This window comes from Alligator mississippiensis, chromosome 5 (genome assembly GCF_030867095.1).
Source record: "Alligator mississippiensis isolate rAllMis1 chromosome 5, rAllMis1, whole genome shotgun sequence".
Classification (NCBI taxonomy): domain Eukaryota; kingdom Metazoa; phylum Chordata; order Crocodylia; family Alligatoridae; genus Alligator; species Alligator mississippiensis.
In genome coordinates this window covers 215529232-215545024 of record NC_081828.1, presented here as the reverse complement: position 1 = coordinate 215545024, position 15793 = coordinate 215529232, and the positions used below count along the sequence as shown (strand labels likewise).

At 45.5% G+C, this 15793-nt stretch overlaps 1 protein-coding gene across 5 annotated transcripts in view; it reads left to right on the top strand.

The window, feature by feature from the left end:
- ALS2CL (ALS2 C-terminal like) overlaps positions 1-15793 on the top strand; it is a 91356-nt gene that overhangs the window by 68665 nt on the left and 6898 nt on the right. For all 5 annotated transcript variants that reach the window (XM_019480710.2, XM_019480712.2, XM_019480711.2 and 2 more), the window contains exons 11-22: positions 86-151; positions 1527-1625; positions 3715-3873; positions 5068-5179; positions 6629-6706; positions 8419-8546; positions 9475-9648; positions 10336-10429; positions 11210-11367; positions 13265-13333; positions 14324-14497; positions 14765-14807. In XM_019480710.2, the coding sequence (XP_019336255.1) occupies positions 86-151; positions 1527-1625; positions 3715-3873; positions 5068-5179; positions 6629-6706; positions 8419-8546; positions 9475-9648; positions 10336-10429; positions 11210-11367; positions 13265-13333; positions 14324-14497; positions 14765-14807 (1354 nt within the window). The remainder of the gene's footprint in view (positions 1-85; positions 152-1526; positions 1626-3714; positions 3874-5067; positions 5180-6628; positions 6707-8418; positions 8547-9474; positions 9649-10335; positions 10430-11209; positions 11368-13264; positions 13334-14323; positions 14498-14764; positions 14808-15793) is intronic.

Here is a 15793-nt window from a genome sequence, read left to right as displayed (position 1 = left end):
CATGCATAGTCCTTTGTGTTTTAGCTTAAGTCAGAGAATCATAAAGAGGATGATGAGCTTCTCTGATGCTTGCTGTGAATTGCAGGGGGACGCTGAAGTGGCCCGATGGACGTAACCACGTTGGAGACTTCAAAGAGGGCTTGGAACATGGGTACGTCTTTGTAGGGCTGACTTCCCTTACTCATCAACCTAAGAGACTACTGCTTGGGTGTTCATGCTTTTAGGTCCTAGTATTGCTATTTTTTTCTCAGTCTTTAACTTAAATCAAGGTCAATTCCGAGCCTAATGACCCTTTCGGCTGGTATGGTTAAGGCATATTGGGATTCACAGCCGTTAGCACGCAAGGGACTGATGTGGACAGCATCACACCTGGTTGCCTTTGACTGCCCAAGTAAACTTAAAGCTGGGTTTACTGACCCTTCAGCATGTGTCTGGAGGAGCACAAGTCATATGTGCATGTGTGGACCCACAACGAGATGCCTTAACCTTTTGGTCGCCATATCCCATTCTCTAATGTATTAGTTTCTTGCTGAAAAAAGGAGCCTTGGGGGGATTGAAATTGTTCAGCGGTACTTTGAAAAACCAAACATTTCAAGTCCAAGCGTGTGTGTTCTTTCTCAGATAGCCAAATGTTTGGACTTTTCATTTAAAAAGGAGATTAATTATAAACACTCAAAAGCTATTTGGATTTAAAAAAAAAAAAGGTCACCCCCAAACATTTTTTTCATTCTGAATTGCAGGGGGGAGATAATCACCCAGCTTTATCCTTTAGAGAAGCATTGCAGAGTTATGGCCACAGTCCGTAGGGAACGTGTGGGACCGATGTCTGCCAAGAGTTGAATGCCAATCTCTTTGCAGAGGTATCATCCTTGTTTGTAGCTTGGAACTGCTGACCCTCACGATGCAGGAGCTGCTAGTCCAGGCAGGATGCAGAGCAGCAGTCTTATTCCTCCAGTATATCTTTTGCTGCAAGATGGGCATAACTCCCCAATACTCGCCAGAAAAGCAATGAAGCTTGCAATTGCAATGGCACTTGTTCAACGTCCCCGTCCTCCCCTAGAGACCAGAGACTAGGGCTCTCCAATCACCATTCTTTAGTCCAAGAAGCATTCATTCATGCTTAGCCCGAAAAGTCAAGGGTCAAACTTGGCCCATGAGGTGGGATGGGGAAAGAGAGAGGTCCTTATACAGCCTGTCTTGTAGACCAACAGTGCTATAGCTGCTTCTCTCTGGTCAACTAGATGCTTCTGTTTGCCATTAACTGAGCTGAGTGCGTTTCCTCCTGGACGATACAGATGTTGTAGCCTCAATAGTTACTCTTATTCATTGGCTTCTCATGACAAGGTGGATCAAGGGAAGCTAAATCCAAACCTAGGGTGAGGCGATACTAGAGGTGGCTCTGGCTGCACACATGTAGGTAGCTTCATAGGTCTGGAGGAGCCCTATTTCTAGGTGATCTGTCTGATGTTAATCCAGTCCACCTCTATCTTCCCTCACCTGTGCTGATGTCTCCTGTCTGACTCTAGGTTTGGGATCTGCCTTATCCCTCGCGTGTCTGAAGATCGCTTTGACTGCTATAAATGCCACTGGTTTGAAGGCAAAATGAGAGGCTATGGAATCTGTGAGTAAGTAATGTCTGTGGTCGCGGCTCTGGGGAGTGGGAATAGCCAGCCGCTGGAAGGGTGAATGGTCCCTTCATCATCAAGGAAGGTCCTGGCACAATTGCATCACAGGGTAGGACAGGCCACAGGAGCTTTCAGCTCTGTTCCAGGATGCCTTGCATTGCAGCAACATCGAATAGGGGCAAGACTGAGGAATAGGCCTAAATCTGTTGTGTAGGAGGGGACAGGGACCTAGCCTGCAGGCTGTAGTCAAATAACAGTGAGGCCTCTCCATGGTAAGTCCAGTGTTATGGATGGCTCAAAGGTAGCTCCGCAAAAGACCTTGCATGGCTTCATGCCTCTTTTCTTCTAGTCCTTCCCCATCTTAGCAATGCACACAGCTCTCATGGCTGATGGGTTGTGTGAGCTAAACTATATCATCCCTCAGCCATGTACATGCTTGTTCAGAGGGGTGTTATAATCCTCCTGGAGAGCTAAAGCAGGCTGTTTTTGAAAGAAGAAAACCATTTCCTCTGGTTCTGGTGCTAACCCTGGTTCCAAGAATTTGGCTGATTTCAAGAACAGAGTGCAATGTATGATGCTTTGCAGTTTCCCATTGAAAGGCTTGAGGGATAAGGTAGCATTAACCTATTACCACAGGCTTAGCATGTATCTCAGAACCCCATTAGGGAGTTTGGGTGTAACCTAGGCTAAAAAGCAGCTCTGTAACGAGCCTTGGCCACCTTCTCTGAGCTTCAAGACCACTGGATTTCACCACCAAGGTCTCTTTAGACGTTTGTATACTTTTGATGTGCAGCCTAGATTGGTAGCTGGTTAGCAGGAGTGATTACAACCCTAGTTTTGGTCTGCAACCCAAAATGTATTAACCATATCAACACCAGAATAGGTAAGACTATGCTAGTTAATCCACTTCTGTCATAGAGCCTAAAGGGCTTTGAAATTAGGTTGTGTTTCTGCCTACCCCTATCATGGGACCATGCTGTCCTCCCTGCCGTAGGACTTGTAGCACACATGCAGGCTGGATGGGGTGATCCATCAGGATTCAGTATGTGGGGTATTACCAGGAGTCAGATGGGATACTACCTGGCTAGTAGAGCAGTATTTTTAACATGCGTTGTGTCTTTGCTGGTCTTTGGAGAATCAAGTGTTTGCTGCACTCAGGGAAAGGATACTGGATAACAGGATGGTTTGAGCCCGTATGGTGAATAGTGGCAAGCAGACTGAACTAGGCTCTTAGAAGGATTAAATGCTGTCTTCTAGTCCATACTTAGCAGAAGGCAGATGGATCAGGGACCAGGTTAAGGTGCATGAGCTATTTCTCAAAGCATTAATTATAATCTAGCTACTGCCAGACATCAATACGCCACGTAACACATGACATATTCATGCTCTAGCAGTCCTAGGCATGCTTTTGTCAAGTGTAATCCATCTCCCTGCTGGAACTAAACCCAGAAGTGTGGCAGCAAAGTCATTCTGGAGTAGTGTGTAATATTAGCCCTGTTTGGTGTGCAAACACCTACATGTGATCCACAAGATAAAGGCAGAGATTTTAAATCCAAAGGGTCAAAACCATTCTGAGCTGTTATGGCTTCCCTGAGTGCTTTGCAACAGAAGAATTTCTCTAGTACGGTGGTTTTCAGTCTACAGTCCATGGACCCCAAGGGGTCCGTTGACAATGTTTAAGGGGTCCGCAAAAGATGACTATGATAAAGAAGTATGGGAATACCCACAGTTATAGTTCAAAGGGATCCATGCCTCCATTCACAATTTCCAAAGGGGTCCAGACCTCCATGTGAAACTTTTTAGGGGTCCGCAAATGAAAAAAAAAAAAAGGTTGAAAACCTCCTCTGTAGTGTGCTGCATTATTTTTGGCTTTGCCTGTGCTCCTGGCCTGCCATTAGACTTCAGTCTTCAGCCCCATCAGAATGACAGGAGCAAGACTACCTGTTCCTTCAATAGAAAGATGATGGAAAAAATAGACAACTTTTTTATAGACTATAACCAAATTTCTGGTGGTAGAGAGACAGCGTCCCCAGCCCAGGATCTTTAAGCAGCCCAGCAGGTGCTTTTTTAAAGCAATTGATTTCTACAGGTATGGAAATGAGATGGTCTACAAGGGCTACTTCAAGGATGACCTGCGTCAAGGCTTTGGCATCCTGGAAGGCACCTCAGCTGAGCATCCCTTTAAGTATACAGGGCAATGGGAAAACGACAAGAAGAACGGCTATGGAGTCTGGGATGACAAAAACAGGTAACAGCGAATCAGAGCAATAATTTCCACAACCTTGGCCTTCAACACTTTGTCTTATTGTTGAACTTGAGATGGGGGCGAGTAAAGAAAAACGTGTTAATTGCACAACACTGGCATTGTGCCAGGGACGGGTGTCCCGTTTTTGGAACAATAACAAGCCCCAAAAGCTACATATAGACCGATTTTCCAAATTCTGGATGAGAAACCTGCATTTCATTTTTGGATAGGTTGAAACACTCTGTTTAGCTTTTGACTAATGAGGGTTTCAGTTTTGATGATACATTCTTGTGTTTAATAGTTGATAGTGTCTGCCTAAACCAAACCAAATTCTCTTTCTAGAAGTGTTGTCACGGGAGGGTCAGGCATGGTGTTTTCCTGAAAACTCCTGTTTTCTTGAACAACAACAAGAATAAGTGTTGATAGAGTTGTATGTCCCATCACTTATTCTAAACGGGTCTAGTATTACTGGTAACACCATGATGTTGATATCAAGAAAATTGACCCACAGTTTGCCTTAGCACAAGGTCCAAATATCTTTGCAGTGCCCCTTTCAGAGGAAAAAAAACGGTGTTCCCATGCTCCTAAGCAAGTTACTCTGGTAGAGATGGATGAAACCTACTGCGTGGTATCTGCTTCATGGTGATTTTCCATGGGATACAGCTACAACAAGTTAGCTTTTATTTGCCTGTGGGTAAAAGTGGGCACATAAGCAATTACTGCGGAGCTAGTAATGGGTGGTGAAGTCCCAGCCTCCTTTATCTCCCAAGTGGTTTGAGCATGGGCGCGTGTACAATTTAGTTTGCATTACAGCATTGTGTCTTGCTGTCGGGACCAGTTAGTGATCCGTAAGTTATGGAGGATGGCTGCAAAGATACCGGGATGGAAAAGCACCCGGTGTGCACGGTTCTCCAACTTGTATCTGCCCTCATGTGGATGAGTAACTATGTCTGGTGTTCATTAAGAAGGCAGGGTAGATTTGCACCTTACGGATGAAACATTTATGAAAACACAGTATTTCATCTGGATCAACAGTCAAACAGTTGAACGGCAAGCTTTCATCAGCACAATTTCCCCACTATCCCAAAGGTTTCCTAGAGATGTAGCAAGTATTTCATTTAACCTCAAGTTACATTTCTTTTTTCCTGTTATCTTTCTACATATCATCCAACTTCTTCCTTTCTTCTTGTGTTCCAGGGGGGAGAGATACATTGGGATGTGGCAGGATGACCATCGGCACGGCCAAGGCATTGTGGTGACTCAGTCCGGTGTTTGCTACCAAAGAACGTTTCACGCCGATAAAATGGTGGTAAGTTAAAATACCTTTTTTTGGTGGATGGTGTTGAATCATTGGCTCTTGGCAACACCTACCTAAGAGAAGAAGATGAAGACTTTTATGAGGCATCCTCATGTAAGGGAGGCGATATGATGTTACCACCAAGTCATCACAACTCTTGAAAAGTGTGGCCCAGAACAGTTCACATACCCATGAGGCTCTGCATTTGATCTCCTTGAGGTCCACCTGTGTCTACACAGGGTTACTTTTCCTTACTCATGGTACAAGAATAAGAGGGACCTGACACATGCACTCTTGTTGTGGCAGCTAGGAAGCCCAATCATGAATCAGGACCCCTTTGTCCCGGATGGCGTAGAGGATCTGCCCTGAAGGCTTGCAGCCCCAAAATCTCCTTGAACTTGCTGCTCCAAGGAGTCAATGAGGCCAAGGACTGGGCAAGATTCATTCATATCTAACTTGAGATTCTCTAGACAAAATGACTAGAATTGGCTGGAAAAAAAGGCCATCCTGTCTCATTATTCACATGTTAATAATTTAGTCCTAAATTGGGATGAAAAGTCAAGTAGGAAATGTCATGTTAGAAATTACTTCTTGGACTCCATTCTGGGAGGCCTGGAATAGACAATTTCCAACCAAAACTCGCTGGTTTGTAGCGGTGGCTTCACTTTCTTTTTCCAGTGGAAAGTATCCGTTTTTGCAACGTTTTCCAAGGAAATCTTCAATTTTTATTTTTTATAAAGGGCCTTTCTTTTTCTGCATCAGGAAAATCATTTCAGGTGGAAAATGTGAATAATGACTACATCTCTGTGTGTAATGGTAGCTACAGGAGGATGAAAGCACTTGAACAGGAATGGCCCTGTCTTGCCCCTCTCTTGCTTTGTCCTCCTAGTGTCAAGTTCTCCTCTGCGTTTCTGCTTTAACGTGGTGATAAGTGTCTTGCTTCTGTTTGGAGTTCATATTATTCAGCCAAGCAAGAGATACTCTGGAGCGTTTTGTTGGTCCTGCAGTCTGTGCTCTGAGTTACAGCAGCACATGAACTGGTAGATCATTAACTCAGTCAAGTGGGTTACATCTATATATGCATTAGTGACTGCAGTCACAGAAGAGGCGCTCCATCAGAAAGACCGCTGGCTTGATCCGCAGTTCGTAGTGACTGCTGTTTCCCAGCACACTTGACCTGGGAAATCAATTGGGTGCTAATACAGTATTTCTGAGTGAAACACCATTATCCACTTGCTTGTATAAGACACCTTTATCCCATGGTGCTTGCCTGATCAACTCTTACCATGCCATGTCCTTTCCAGTCTATGACCTGCTGTAGATTACCTGCCAGATGTCTCGGAAAGAAGATATCTGAAGCTCATGACATTTGTGATGTGTAACCAGAGATTGTCTCTGCTTTGGCCAGTGTGGGGTGTGTGTCACTTAAACACTTTCCTTCCCTGTTCCTAAATCCCATAGGGCTCTGGGATTCTGCTTTTGGAAGATGACTCTATCTATGAAGGCAGCTTCACGGAAGATCTGCTGTTCGTTGGGAAGGTGAGTGTTTCACCGAATCTCAACTCAGCTGCGTTACTGCTCGTTTGTTCGAGAAAGCTGAAACTTGTGTTGAAAGTTAATCATTTTCTCCCTAATTAGACTCTTAAACTTCCTTCCAGTTTTTCTGGCCTGGATCATGTTAGCAATTTTGGAAGGCTAAATTTCAGAATGGACCCTTGTTCTCAGCACCCACCTCTGGCATTGCCGAATCCGATGCCAGATTTGTAAATTCCAGGATACAGACTTTCATTTTCTTTTTAAAAATAGCTTCCAGCCTTCATAGTGGTTGAGCAAAGCCTGTGAGGAGAACAGCAGAGAAGTAGCAGAGTCTGCAATGGCATAAAACAATGGCTGAAGGATGAACTGCCCTGTTTGATTTATCGTCTTAACTTCCAAAACTGAAGAATGACCATTTAAATGTCAACCTTGTCAAGCATTTCATTGCTGATCATTAATTAAATTAGCCAGCTGATGAGCTCACCCTTCAACCTTCTAGCTTGCCATTACAAATATGCTTTGCAGATGAAGCATGGAGTGAGTGGCTGGTATCCTATTGATCTGCTTTCAAAGTAAATAAGTTGGGCACTCCAGGATGAATGATAAGATATTCTGAAGGCAGCTTCCTCCTTCTGGTTGCTAGTCCATGGTTTCTGGGGCCTGCCACAGCTTCTAGGTTGGCTGAGATCTAATGTAATTGGAGCATTTGGACACAACTACATCCAAAATGAACGTTCATATCAGGTGGCTGGTTTTGAAAATCTCAGTTCTTCAACTTAAGCAGCAAGTGCCCTGCTATTGGCATCAATGATCCAAGGTTCAAACCCCCAAAGGATAAGCTATGGTTGTACTGTTTGGGAGCCAGTTTATATTGACCTCTTTAGTTTGAATCAACTTACTTGTAACACTTCCAGCGGCCCAGGTGTGCTGTAGCTTCCCCAGTTCTTGAAACCAAGAGCATGTGGTTTGCTTTGGTAGCAACATGCGTTTGCAAGAAACCCATTACCTACATAAATCCAACTCTATTGCCCTTTTGCTCACTTTGTCATACCCATGGGCGACTGGTGCCTCCTGCGTCTGTGGGGGCACCAGATCACCGACCTGGGGGGTCCCCCAGTGGCCAACCACCAACAGCAGCCGATAGTTGAGCCAGTGGTGCTACCAGGGGGTGCACAGCCAATCTCGGGGGGGTGCACATGCATCCACGTGCACCTGCTATGCATCACCAATGGTCATACCTTCTAGTAATTTAAGGAAAAGGGGAATAACTAAGTGAGAATTAAAGTTTCCAGATCCTACTCAGCCCAGTTATAGGTTAGACAAGCACTTGGATGAGAGAGTTTTAATGGGAATGGCCCTGCTTTGAGCAGGGGATGGATTAGATGAGCTCCTGAAAGTCCTTCCAGCTCAAAATTTCTGTGATTCTTTAAATTTTTGGCTGGATCACCATCATCCTACTGGCATAGGGAATGTCCCTCAATGCAAGTGGATTTCTGCATCTTGGCCGGACATCCTTACGGAGCCGGGGAGAATTAATCAAGTTCCCATGCTGGAGTGTTTCAAGTCTGTGGTCTTTCTGATGGCAATGGACTTCCTTTCAGGGATTGCACCAACTTCTGTGCCCTGTGGGAGGGGAGCTTGGGTTAAGTTTCCAGTCTCCCATTTCCCCACACTGAGAAGCTAATTGAACGACCTCCCATTTCTGTGTTTTCCAGGGAAAGCTGACCTTTGCCAATGGCTTCACTCTGGAGGGCACCTTTAGTAACAAGTCGGGTCAAGGGCTGCAGACGCAGGGAGTCCTGAACACTTCCAGCAATCAGCTGGGTGACAGAATGATCAAAATGTAAGAAACAGCAACTAATGGCTTGGGAGTAGGTCCAGATTTAGTGAGCCTGTAGAGAAGGACCAGAAGGGGTACCAGCAGACAGCAACACAGCTGTAAGCAAAAATGAGAGGCCACAATGCACGACAAAGTCCGCAAACAGCTCATGACATCACAAACATTACGGGACACTGAATGTGGAGAAACTCTATGACTCTTATAAGGCCCCCAGGGGATTATGGGGGATATATTATGGGGGAACTCAGCCTAGAGGGAAGAAAGGGGATGCTGGCCTTGCACACATCGGTTTCCATTTGGCAGTAGTCCACCCAAATGAAATAGTACAGAAATGGCTCAGCTGTTTCTGTGTCACTGGGCACGTCTACACAAGACGTTTACTGCGCAGTAGCCTAATAATACTGTACAGTCGCGTGTTAATCCGAAACCATGCTAAGACATGACTGCGCAGTGTTATTAGGCTACTGTGCACTGTCACAAAAAACCCGTGTGCCGGCACTACTGCACAGTAACTATAGCTACTGCACATTTAGTTAGTACTTCATTAAGCAAGTACTAAACTAAATGCACTGTAACTACTGCACAATAATGTACGTGTAGACATGCTCATTATGGAATTCACTACATGTTACAAGGGAAAAAAATGCGGTCTTGTTATTGTTCAAATTGGCAAGTGCTTCAGATCACAGTGGCCTTTGCCCCATCCATGACTTCTGGGCCTAATGCCTCGTCCTTCCAGGATGGTCAGTCTAACTTGACCTGCTGGATTCCTTCCTGTTGTTTCCAGTTGCACCCACTTAGACATTGCTAAATGCCTTTGTGCCTGAGCTGTTTGGGTTTGTGACGGCATGAGATTAGAAGAGAAAGAAGTTGATGGCCATATGGAAGAAGGCGTTAGATCTGAATTCACTGACATCTCTTAATTGTACAGTCAGTTGGGTCTTAACAAATTCCCAGTGGAGACGAGATGGCGGGGAATCTACGACCAGTTTTTGGGGTTCGTTCACTCTGGCTGCAAAGAAGAAACTGAGGAGTCTTTCACGGGGTTTCACGTGCAGACAAGCAAGGAGCTACGGAAATCTCAGGAGTATCTCTGCTGCCAAAGGTGGGTCGTGGCTTCCCGTGTGGAGGAGCTCAGTTGCACGGTGGACTTGTACTTGCAATGTGCATCGCTCTTGTGTGTTTAAGTCACCTCCTCCCTGTTTTTCCCCTTGTTCATAGGCTCAGTATCACTTCATTGAGGCAAGTGCATTGTATAAGCCCAGAGCCAATCGATTCTTCTTGCTTAGCATGAGGTGAATGCACATACAGGGATCTTTTTCAATACAGTTGCTTACCAAGAGAAGAAATTTGAGAGGATTAAAGTCGATGACCTCTGGAGGCCCCTTCAACCCTACTTCTCTCTGTGACTTGGCCAGTCAAACTTGTCTTGTATCATCTGGGAGGGATCCTAGTGTCTCGCTGGCTGCCTCAAGTCACCCTAAGAATGGTTTAACTATGCCTTTGGGGAAGGGGAAAGGTACAATGAAGTAATACTCATCATGAGACGGACCATAAATGCAACGAGGCCTACTTCTCCTGTGCCTCGTGTGTCAGTTCACACGTTTGCAAAAGGCTACCAGGCATGTGATTATAATTCATAGATTCATAGATGTTAGGGTCGGAAGGGACCTCAATAGATCATCGAGTCCGACCCCCAGCCCGAGGAGGTTCCTGGAGGTGTAAGGTAGAAAACAGGTGTGATGTGTGTAAAATCTCCTGTCGTTGTCATGCTTGTCTTGCTGTCTCGCAGGGGGGCTGAGGATGTACCTGGGAAGATGGAAGACATCCTTGAAGAGCTAGTTCAGCATCGCGAGCTGGAGCTGCTGCAGTGCTATCTACAAAAGGTCTGTTTGAATGTACCCTGGCACCTTGCAACATGGTCTGTGCCCTCAACAGCCCTTAACTTGGTCTGTGACTGTCAAGCACTCAGTATAAGCAGACCTTGGTGCCAGTGCAGAACAGGTCTGATTGGCATTAAACTCCTATAAAACAAGAGAGGGGTCCCAAAAGAGCATGGAGGGAAGAGGGAGAACAAGTTAAACCATACAGTAAGTTGATTGGGGGCAGTCCCATTCTAGCTAGTGACTTACTGTTGGTTGCTGGTAGCTCTGTCCTCGTCTTCATCTCTAATTCTCATGTAGCAAAGACTCGGTAGCCAGTTGTGCCTCGAATCATCTTCCCCTTCTGAATTCTGCAGTGAGCTTTGGTGTCGGGGTGGTCTGCTTTGGAGACTGAAGCTCCCTGCTCAGTTTATGGCAGAACAAGCCTACTCATTCCTTAAATCACACCTTTGGAAGAGCCAGCTCCAAGAAATCGCCCAGTGGCTTCTATGTACTTTCAGTCATTGGCTTCTGCTCAGGTTGCCTGCAAGGGGGATAACCAGAGACCCTGATTTTGATCCTCCTTCAAGTTCATTGACAAAATGCTACTTGCAAAGCAGGAGTGCCATTGGTGAGAGTAAGCCTTGGTCAAGAGAAATCTGACTCTCGTCCAGTATGATATGGACACAAGACCTCTGTTCATTTTTCCCATCTTGGTAGTGAACCAAGGCCTGGGGTTTGACCATCTTCTGTCTCGTCTTCCAGTCTCTAATGAAGTCCAACATCTCTCCATTGTTTTTGCAGGTTCTGAATTCTTCCCTCCACCCATTAGGAAAGCTGCTGAAGACCCTGACATTAGCCTTTCAAGCAACCTACTCTGGGACAGGGGCAAACAGACACCTACTGAGCATGGCCCAAGAGGAGGTCAAGCACTATGCAAAGAAAATATGGGAGTTTTACCAGTAAGTTCAGTGTCGGAATGGCTTCCTCATGAAACAGGAGAAGGCTTGCTGAGCAGGACATATAGCTTTTTCCCTTGGGCAAAGAAGAGACATTGCATTTGCCCCTGGACACGTTGTGCCTGTACTATATTTTGTCCAAGAACAGAAATATCTTGGGGTTGGCGGGTACACACGTTGCCCTTCTAATCAGGGTTTAGTGAATCGCTGAATACACTGCTGCTTTTCTGCCAAGGATTCAGTGGTGTAATCCTGGAATAACTGTTCAGATGCACTTTGTACCATCTCAGGATAAACTGTTAAGACTTCATATCCCATGAACCTTTTTAGGATTTATCAAAGGGACAATGGACAGAGGCATTTGAACCATTGCACTTTGCCCCGGGATAAAATGGCTTATCTCAGGACAAATGCGACATCTTTTTGTAGCCTGGGTGACTAGAGCTGGTTTGTCACATCTGTCACACCTGTCCAAGCCAAATGCATTTCTCTTGAGGAAGTTCTTTCAGTTATGAAGCTCTGTAGGTGATCATATAACAGTAGTGGGGTCATCTATACCCAATACTTTCTTACCTCATTACTCCATATGCAAATATAAGAACATGGACATAACGAGACTGGATGTGGTCCATCTAGTTAGCATCCTGTCTGACAAGGACAGGAGGTATTTTAAGGGAAGGGGCAAGGAATGACATAGTCAGTGGACATGACATGATTACCCCAATGTTCTCCTAAGTCATCCTTCAAAGATACCCTATTTTGTAAATGGCTATGAAGAAAAATGGGTTCTTTGGTTTGCACAAAGCCATGGAAGGTAATGTGGCTGCACATGTATGCTAAGGGTTGAGTTTAGCTTGCAGAACATCAAAACTAGGCTGGTGCACGCCTCTCCAGCTTGATTCAGCTTCACTCAGGTTTACTAGGCTTATAGGTCAAACATCTCTACTTGTGGATGGAGCAGACTTGGGTTGGAAAAATGGATATCATGCCAGGTTATCATTTTAGTTGCCCTCTTTAGAATAGAGTCATACTTTTGATCCGGGGTTTCAAATTTACCTTGCTCTCCTCCCCATTGGACCATGGGGCTCCCTTGCAAGCTGGACCCAGCTGTGGTGGCAATGGTTGGTTGAGCAGCAGGTGGGAGGGGTGACATCGCCATCACTTACCCCCCCCCCCTCACCATTGCACATTCTCAATGGGGCTACATGTCCCATATTTCAGCAGCAGGCCCCACCTCCAAATTTTGGGGCCCTCTGGGAGATCCATATGCCAGACTGCATGGGCTGGATCTGGCCCATGGGCTATATGTTTGATACCCATACTTTTAGATGATGTATTTTTGGAATTGAGCCCATTGTACTCACAGGTAAGTTTGGGCATTCTCTGGAAGAAGAGGCCTTAATGCTTCTTAACCCTTCGACTCATATGCTACATATAAGGGTACAAGGAGGAGTTGTTGACTGAGATGGGAGTTATACTTCCCATCACTGTCTGATACTTGAGCAAGTATCCAAGTGCCTAGAGATGTCACTGTTTCCTGATGGGATTAATTACAGACTTGGATAGAAAAGTCATTCTTGTGCTTAACAAGGATCATGAGGGATGAATCACTGGCCCACAGATCATCTCTGGGCATGAAACTCCTTTCACTCAGGGGTTTATATGGGAAGCCTCCAGTCCACGGATCCCACCCTGTCTCTCCAGAACATGCGGTTGCTTTTTGAGGGTGAACAGACTCCTTTAAAGTTACAAAAGTTTTCGTGTGCAAGCTCTGTAACATTGCTGTGCTAGCTTCCTATTTTGAATCCTGGGCTAGTCCTAATTCATCTGCAAGTGATTTGCTATTAAAAAAAAAAAAAAAAAAAAAGAGGCTAAATCATGGTTCTTGCTTTCCTTTCAGAGGTTTGCTACACTTGGCCCTGGAGCAGAAAGGCCACCCATTGGCAGAGATGGAAGATGCAGAGACAAGGTAGCTGTGGCTAATAGTCTTTTGGTTTTAAGCCTCTCACATCGGTGGCGTTTCTTCCAAAGAAATGTTTGTTTGGAAATCCACTTGTTTCTTGGTGTTTGGATGAGTATATCTAAATGCCTAGGTGAGCATGGTAGGAGGAAAAAAATGCTCTAATGAGTTTTCTTCATTACCAGCTTAATGAGGCAGAGTTGCTAAAGCATCTTTCAGTGGTGTGAGTTTGATTAGGTTCAGTGCGGGTTTGATCCAGACTTGGGGAGAAGGGAGCGCTGAGTTGACTGAGTTGGAAAGGGGTACCTAGGCCTTTGGGCTGAAGAGGCCAGCCATGAGGTTAGCCACATCCTTTTCATGTCTCATTGGCAACAAAAACTGGAGTTCCTTAACCATGCTAGTCCAATGGACTTGCTAGGCTTGGGTAAATCTTTTTGCCCACCTTAGCCAGAAGATGCCCAGTGAGTTTAGAAGGCAGGACAAATGGTGCTTCAGGTGAAATAATGTTTCTCTTAACACTTAAATGAGTTATGTGGTTGAACGTGAGACTGTGGGATATGAGATGAATAGATACTTCCTGACCGCTGTGTTGCAGCCATCACAACCTCTTCTTCATTAAGCGTGAACACGCAGAGCATGAATCACGTGTCTGTTATTGGGATAGCCTTTAATAGCTGTCAGACAGCATAGCATATCAGACCTCCGGAGGGCAATTAACGCAGGGATTTATTAGACATGCAAAAACCTAGAACTTTTGATACCTTTTATTAGACCAATTGAGAAATTGAAGAAAAAAAAAATTTTCTGCAAGCTTTTGGGCTCACACGCCCTTCATCAGGCTCAAGGAAAGTTAACTATGGTAAAAAAGTCCCTCTATGTAGGAAATAAACTTCATTTTTGCACAGAGGAAGCTGAAGCTGGAAATCTGTCCCTCTGGATGCAGCTTTTGGCTGACTTTGCAGTAAGGATCATTTGGCTTTTCTTTTCCCTTGACCTCAGCAACCTGAATGCCTACGGCATGATTTTACCTCTGATCCTGCCCTGTTTCTACCCGGAGCTTTTCATGCTCTACATGCTGTATCATGAAAAGGAAGATGACCTCTACTGCCAAGGCATTGTGGACCTGAGTTTGTTTTCTGACCTAAAGCTGCTGGAGTTCCTGGAAGTCCAGAAGTGAGTAACACGGCAGCAAATGAATCCTTAAAGTACCTGGGAATATATCAGTTGGGGAGGAGGGGTTGGTTCTCATCATGGATGCGGGAAGAGAACTTGCCTGCAGGACTGCACAGGTCCTTGCACTTGTGAAGTCCCCCTGAGCTGCAGCAGACATCTAATCGGCAGAGTTTCTGCAAAGGATGCTTCATTCCAGCAGGACAAAAATGAGCTGACATGGGTGGAGGGCTACCTGTTATAACCACTTCTTCTTTGGTCTCCTTTCAGGCACCTGTGGCCCCTCAAAGACCTCACCCTAACAAACAATCAGGTAGGAAATATCCCTTTGGGGCAGATTCTCAGCATCGATGTGGGTGCAATTAAAATGAAAGTGGTAAAACAACTTTAACAAATCATAGAAACATAGAAAATGAGGATGGGAAGGGACCTCAGGAGGTCACATTTAGTCCAACCCCTGCTCAAAGCATGACCATCCCAACTAAATCATCCCAGCCAAGACTTTGTTTAGTTGGGTTTTGAAAACCTCCAAGGATGGAGAGTCCACCACCTCTCTGGGTAACCTATTCCAGTGTTTTACTACCCTCTTCGTAAGAGAGTTTTTCCTAATATCCAACCTCAACTTCCCTTGCTGCAACTTGAGCCCATTGCTCCTTGTCCTGTCATCTGCCCCCACTGAGAACAGCCCAGCTCCATCCTCAGGTAGTTGAAGGCTGCTATGTAATCCCCCCTCAGTCTTATCTTCTCCAGACTAAATAAGCCCAGTTCCCTCAGCCTCTCCTCATGGGCTCCAGGCAGTTTAACCATTTTCATTGCCCTCCACTGGACTCTCTCCAACTTGTCCACATCCTTTCTATAGCGGGGGGCCCAAAATTGGACACAGGACTCCAGATGTGGCCTCCCCAGTGCTGAATAGAGGGGAAGAATTGCTTCGCTCGATCTGCCTGCAATGCTGCTACCAATGCAGCCCAGGATGCCGGTAGCCTTCTTGCCAACAAGGGCACACTGCTGGCTCATATCCAGCTTATTGTCCCCTGTCACCCCCAGGGCCTTTTCTGCAAAGCTGCTGCTTGACTAGTTGGTCCCCATCCTTTACTGGTGCATGGGGTTGTTCAGATCTAAGTGCAGGACTTTGCACTTGTCCTTATTAAGCCTTATGAGATTTCTTTTGGTCCATTCCTCCAATTTGTCGAGGTCTCTCTGAATCCTAACCCTACCCTCCAGCATATCAACTACTTTCTCCCTCTTTCAAACTTGCTGAGGGTACACTCCATCTCATCTTATTGAATGAGGCATGCA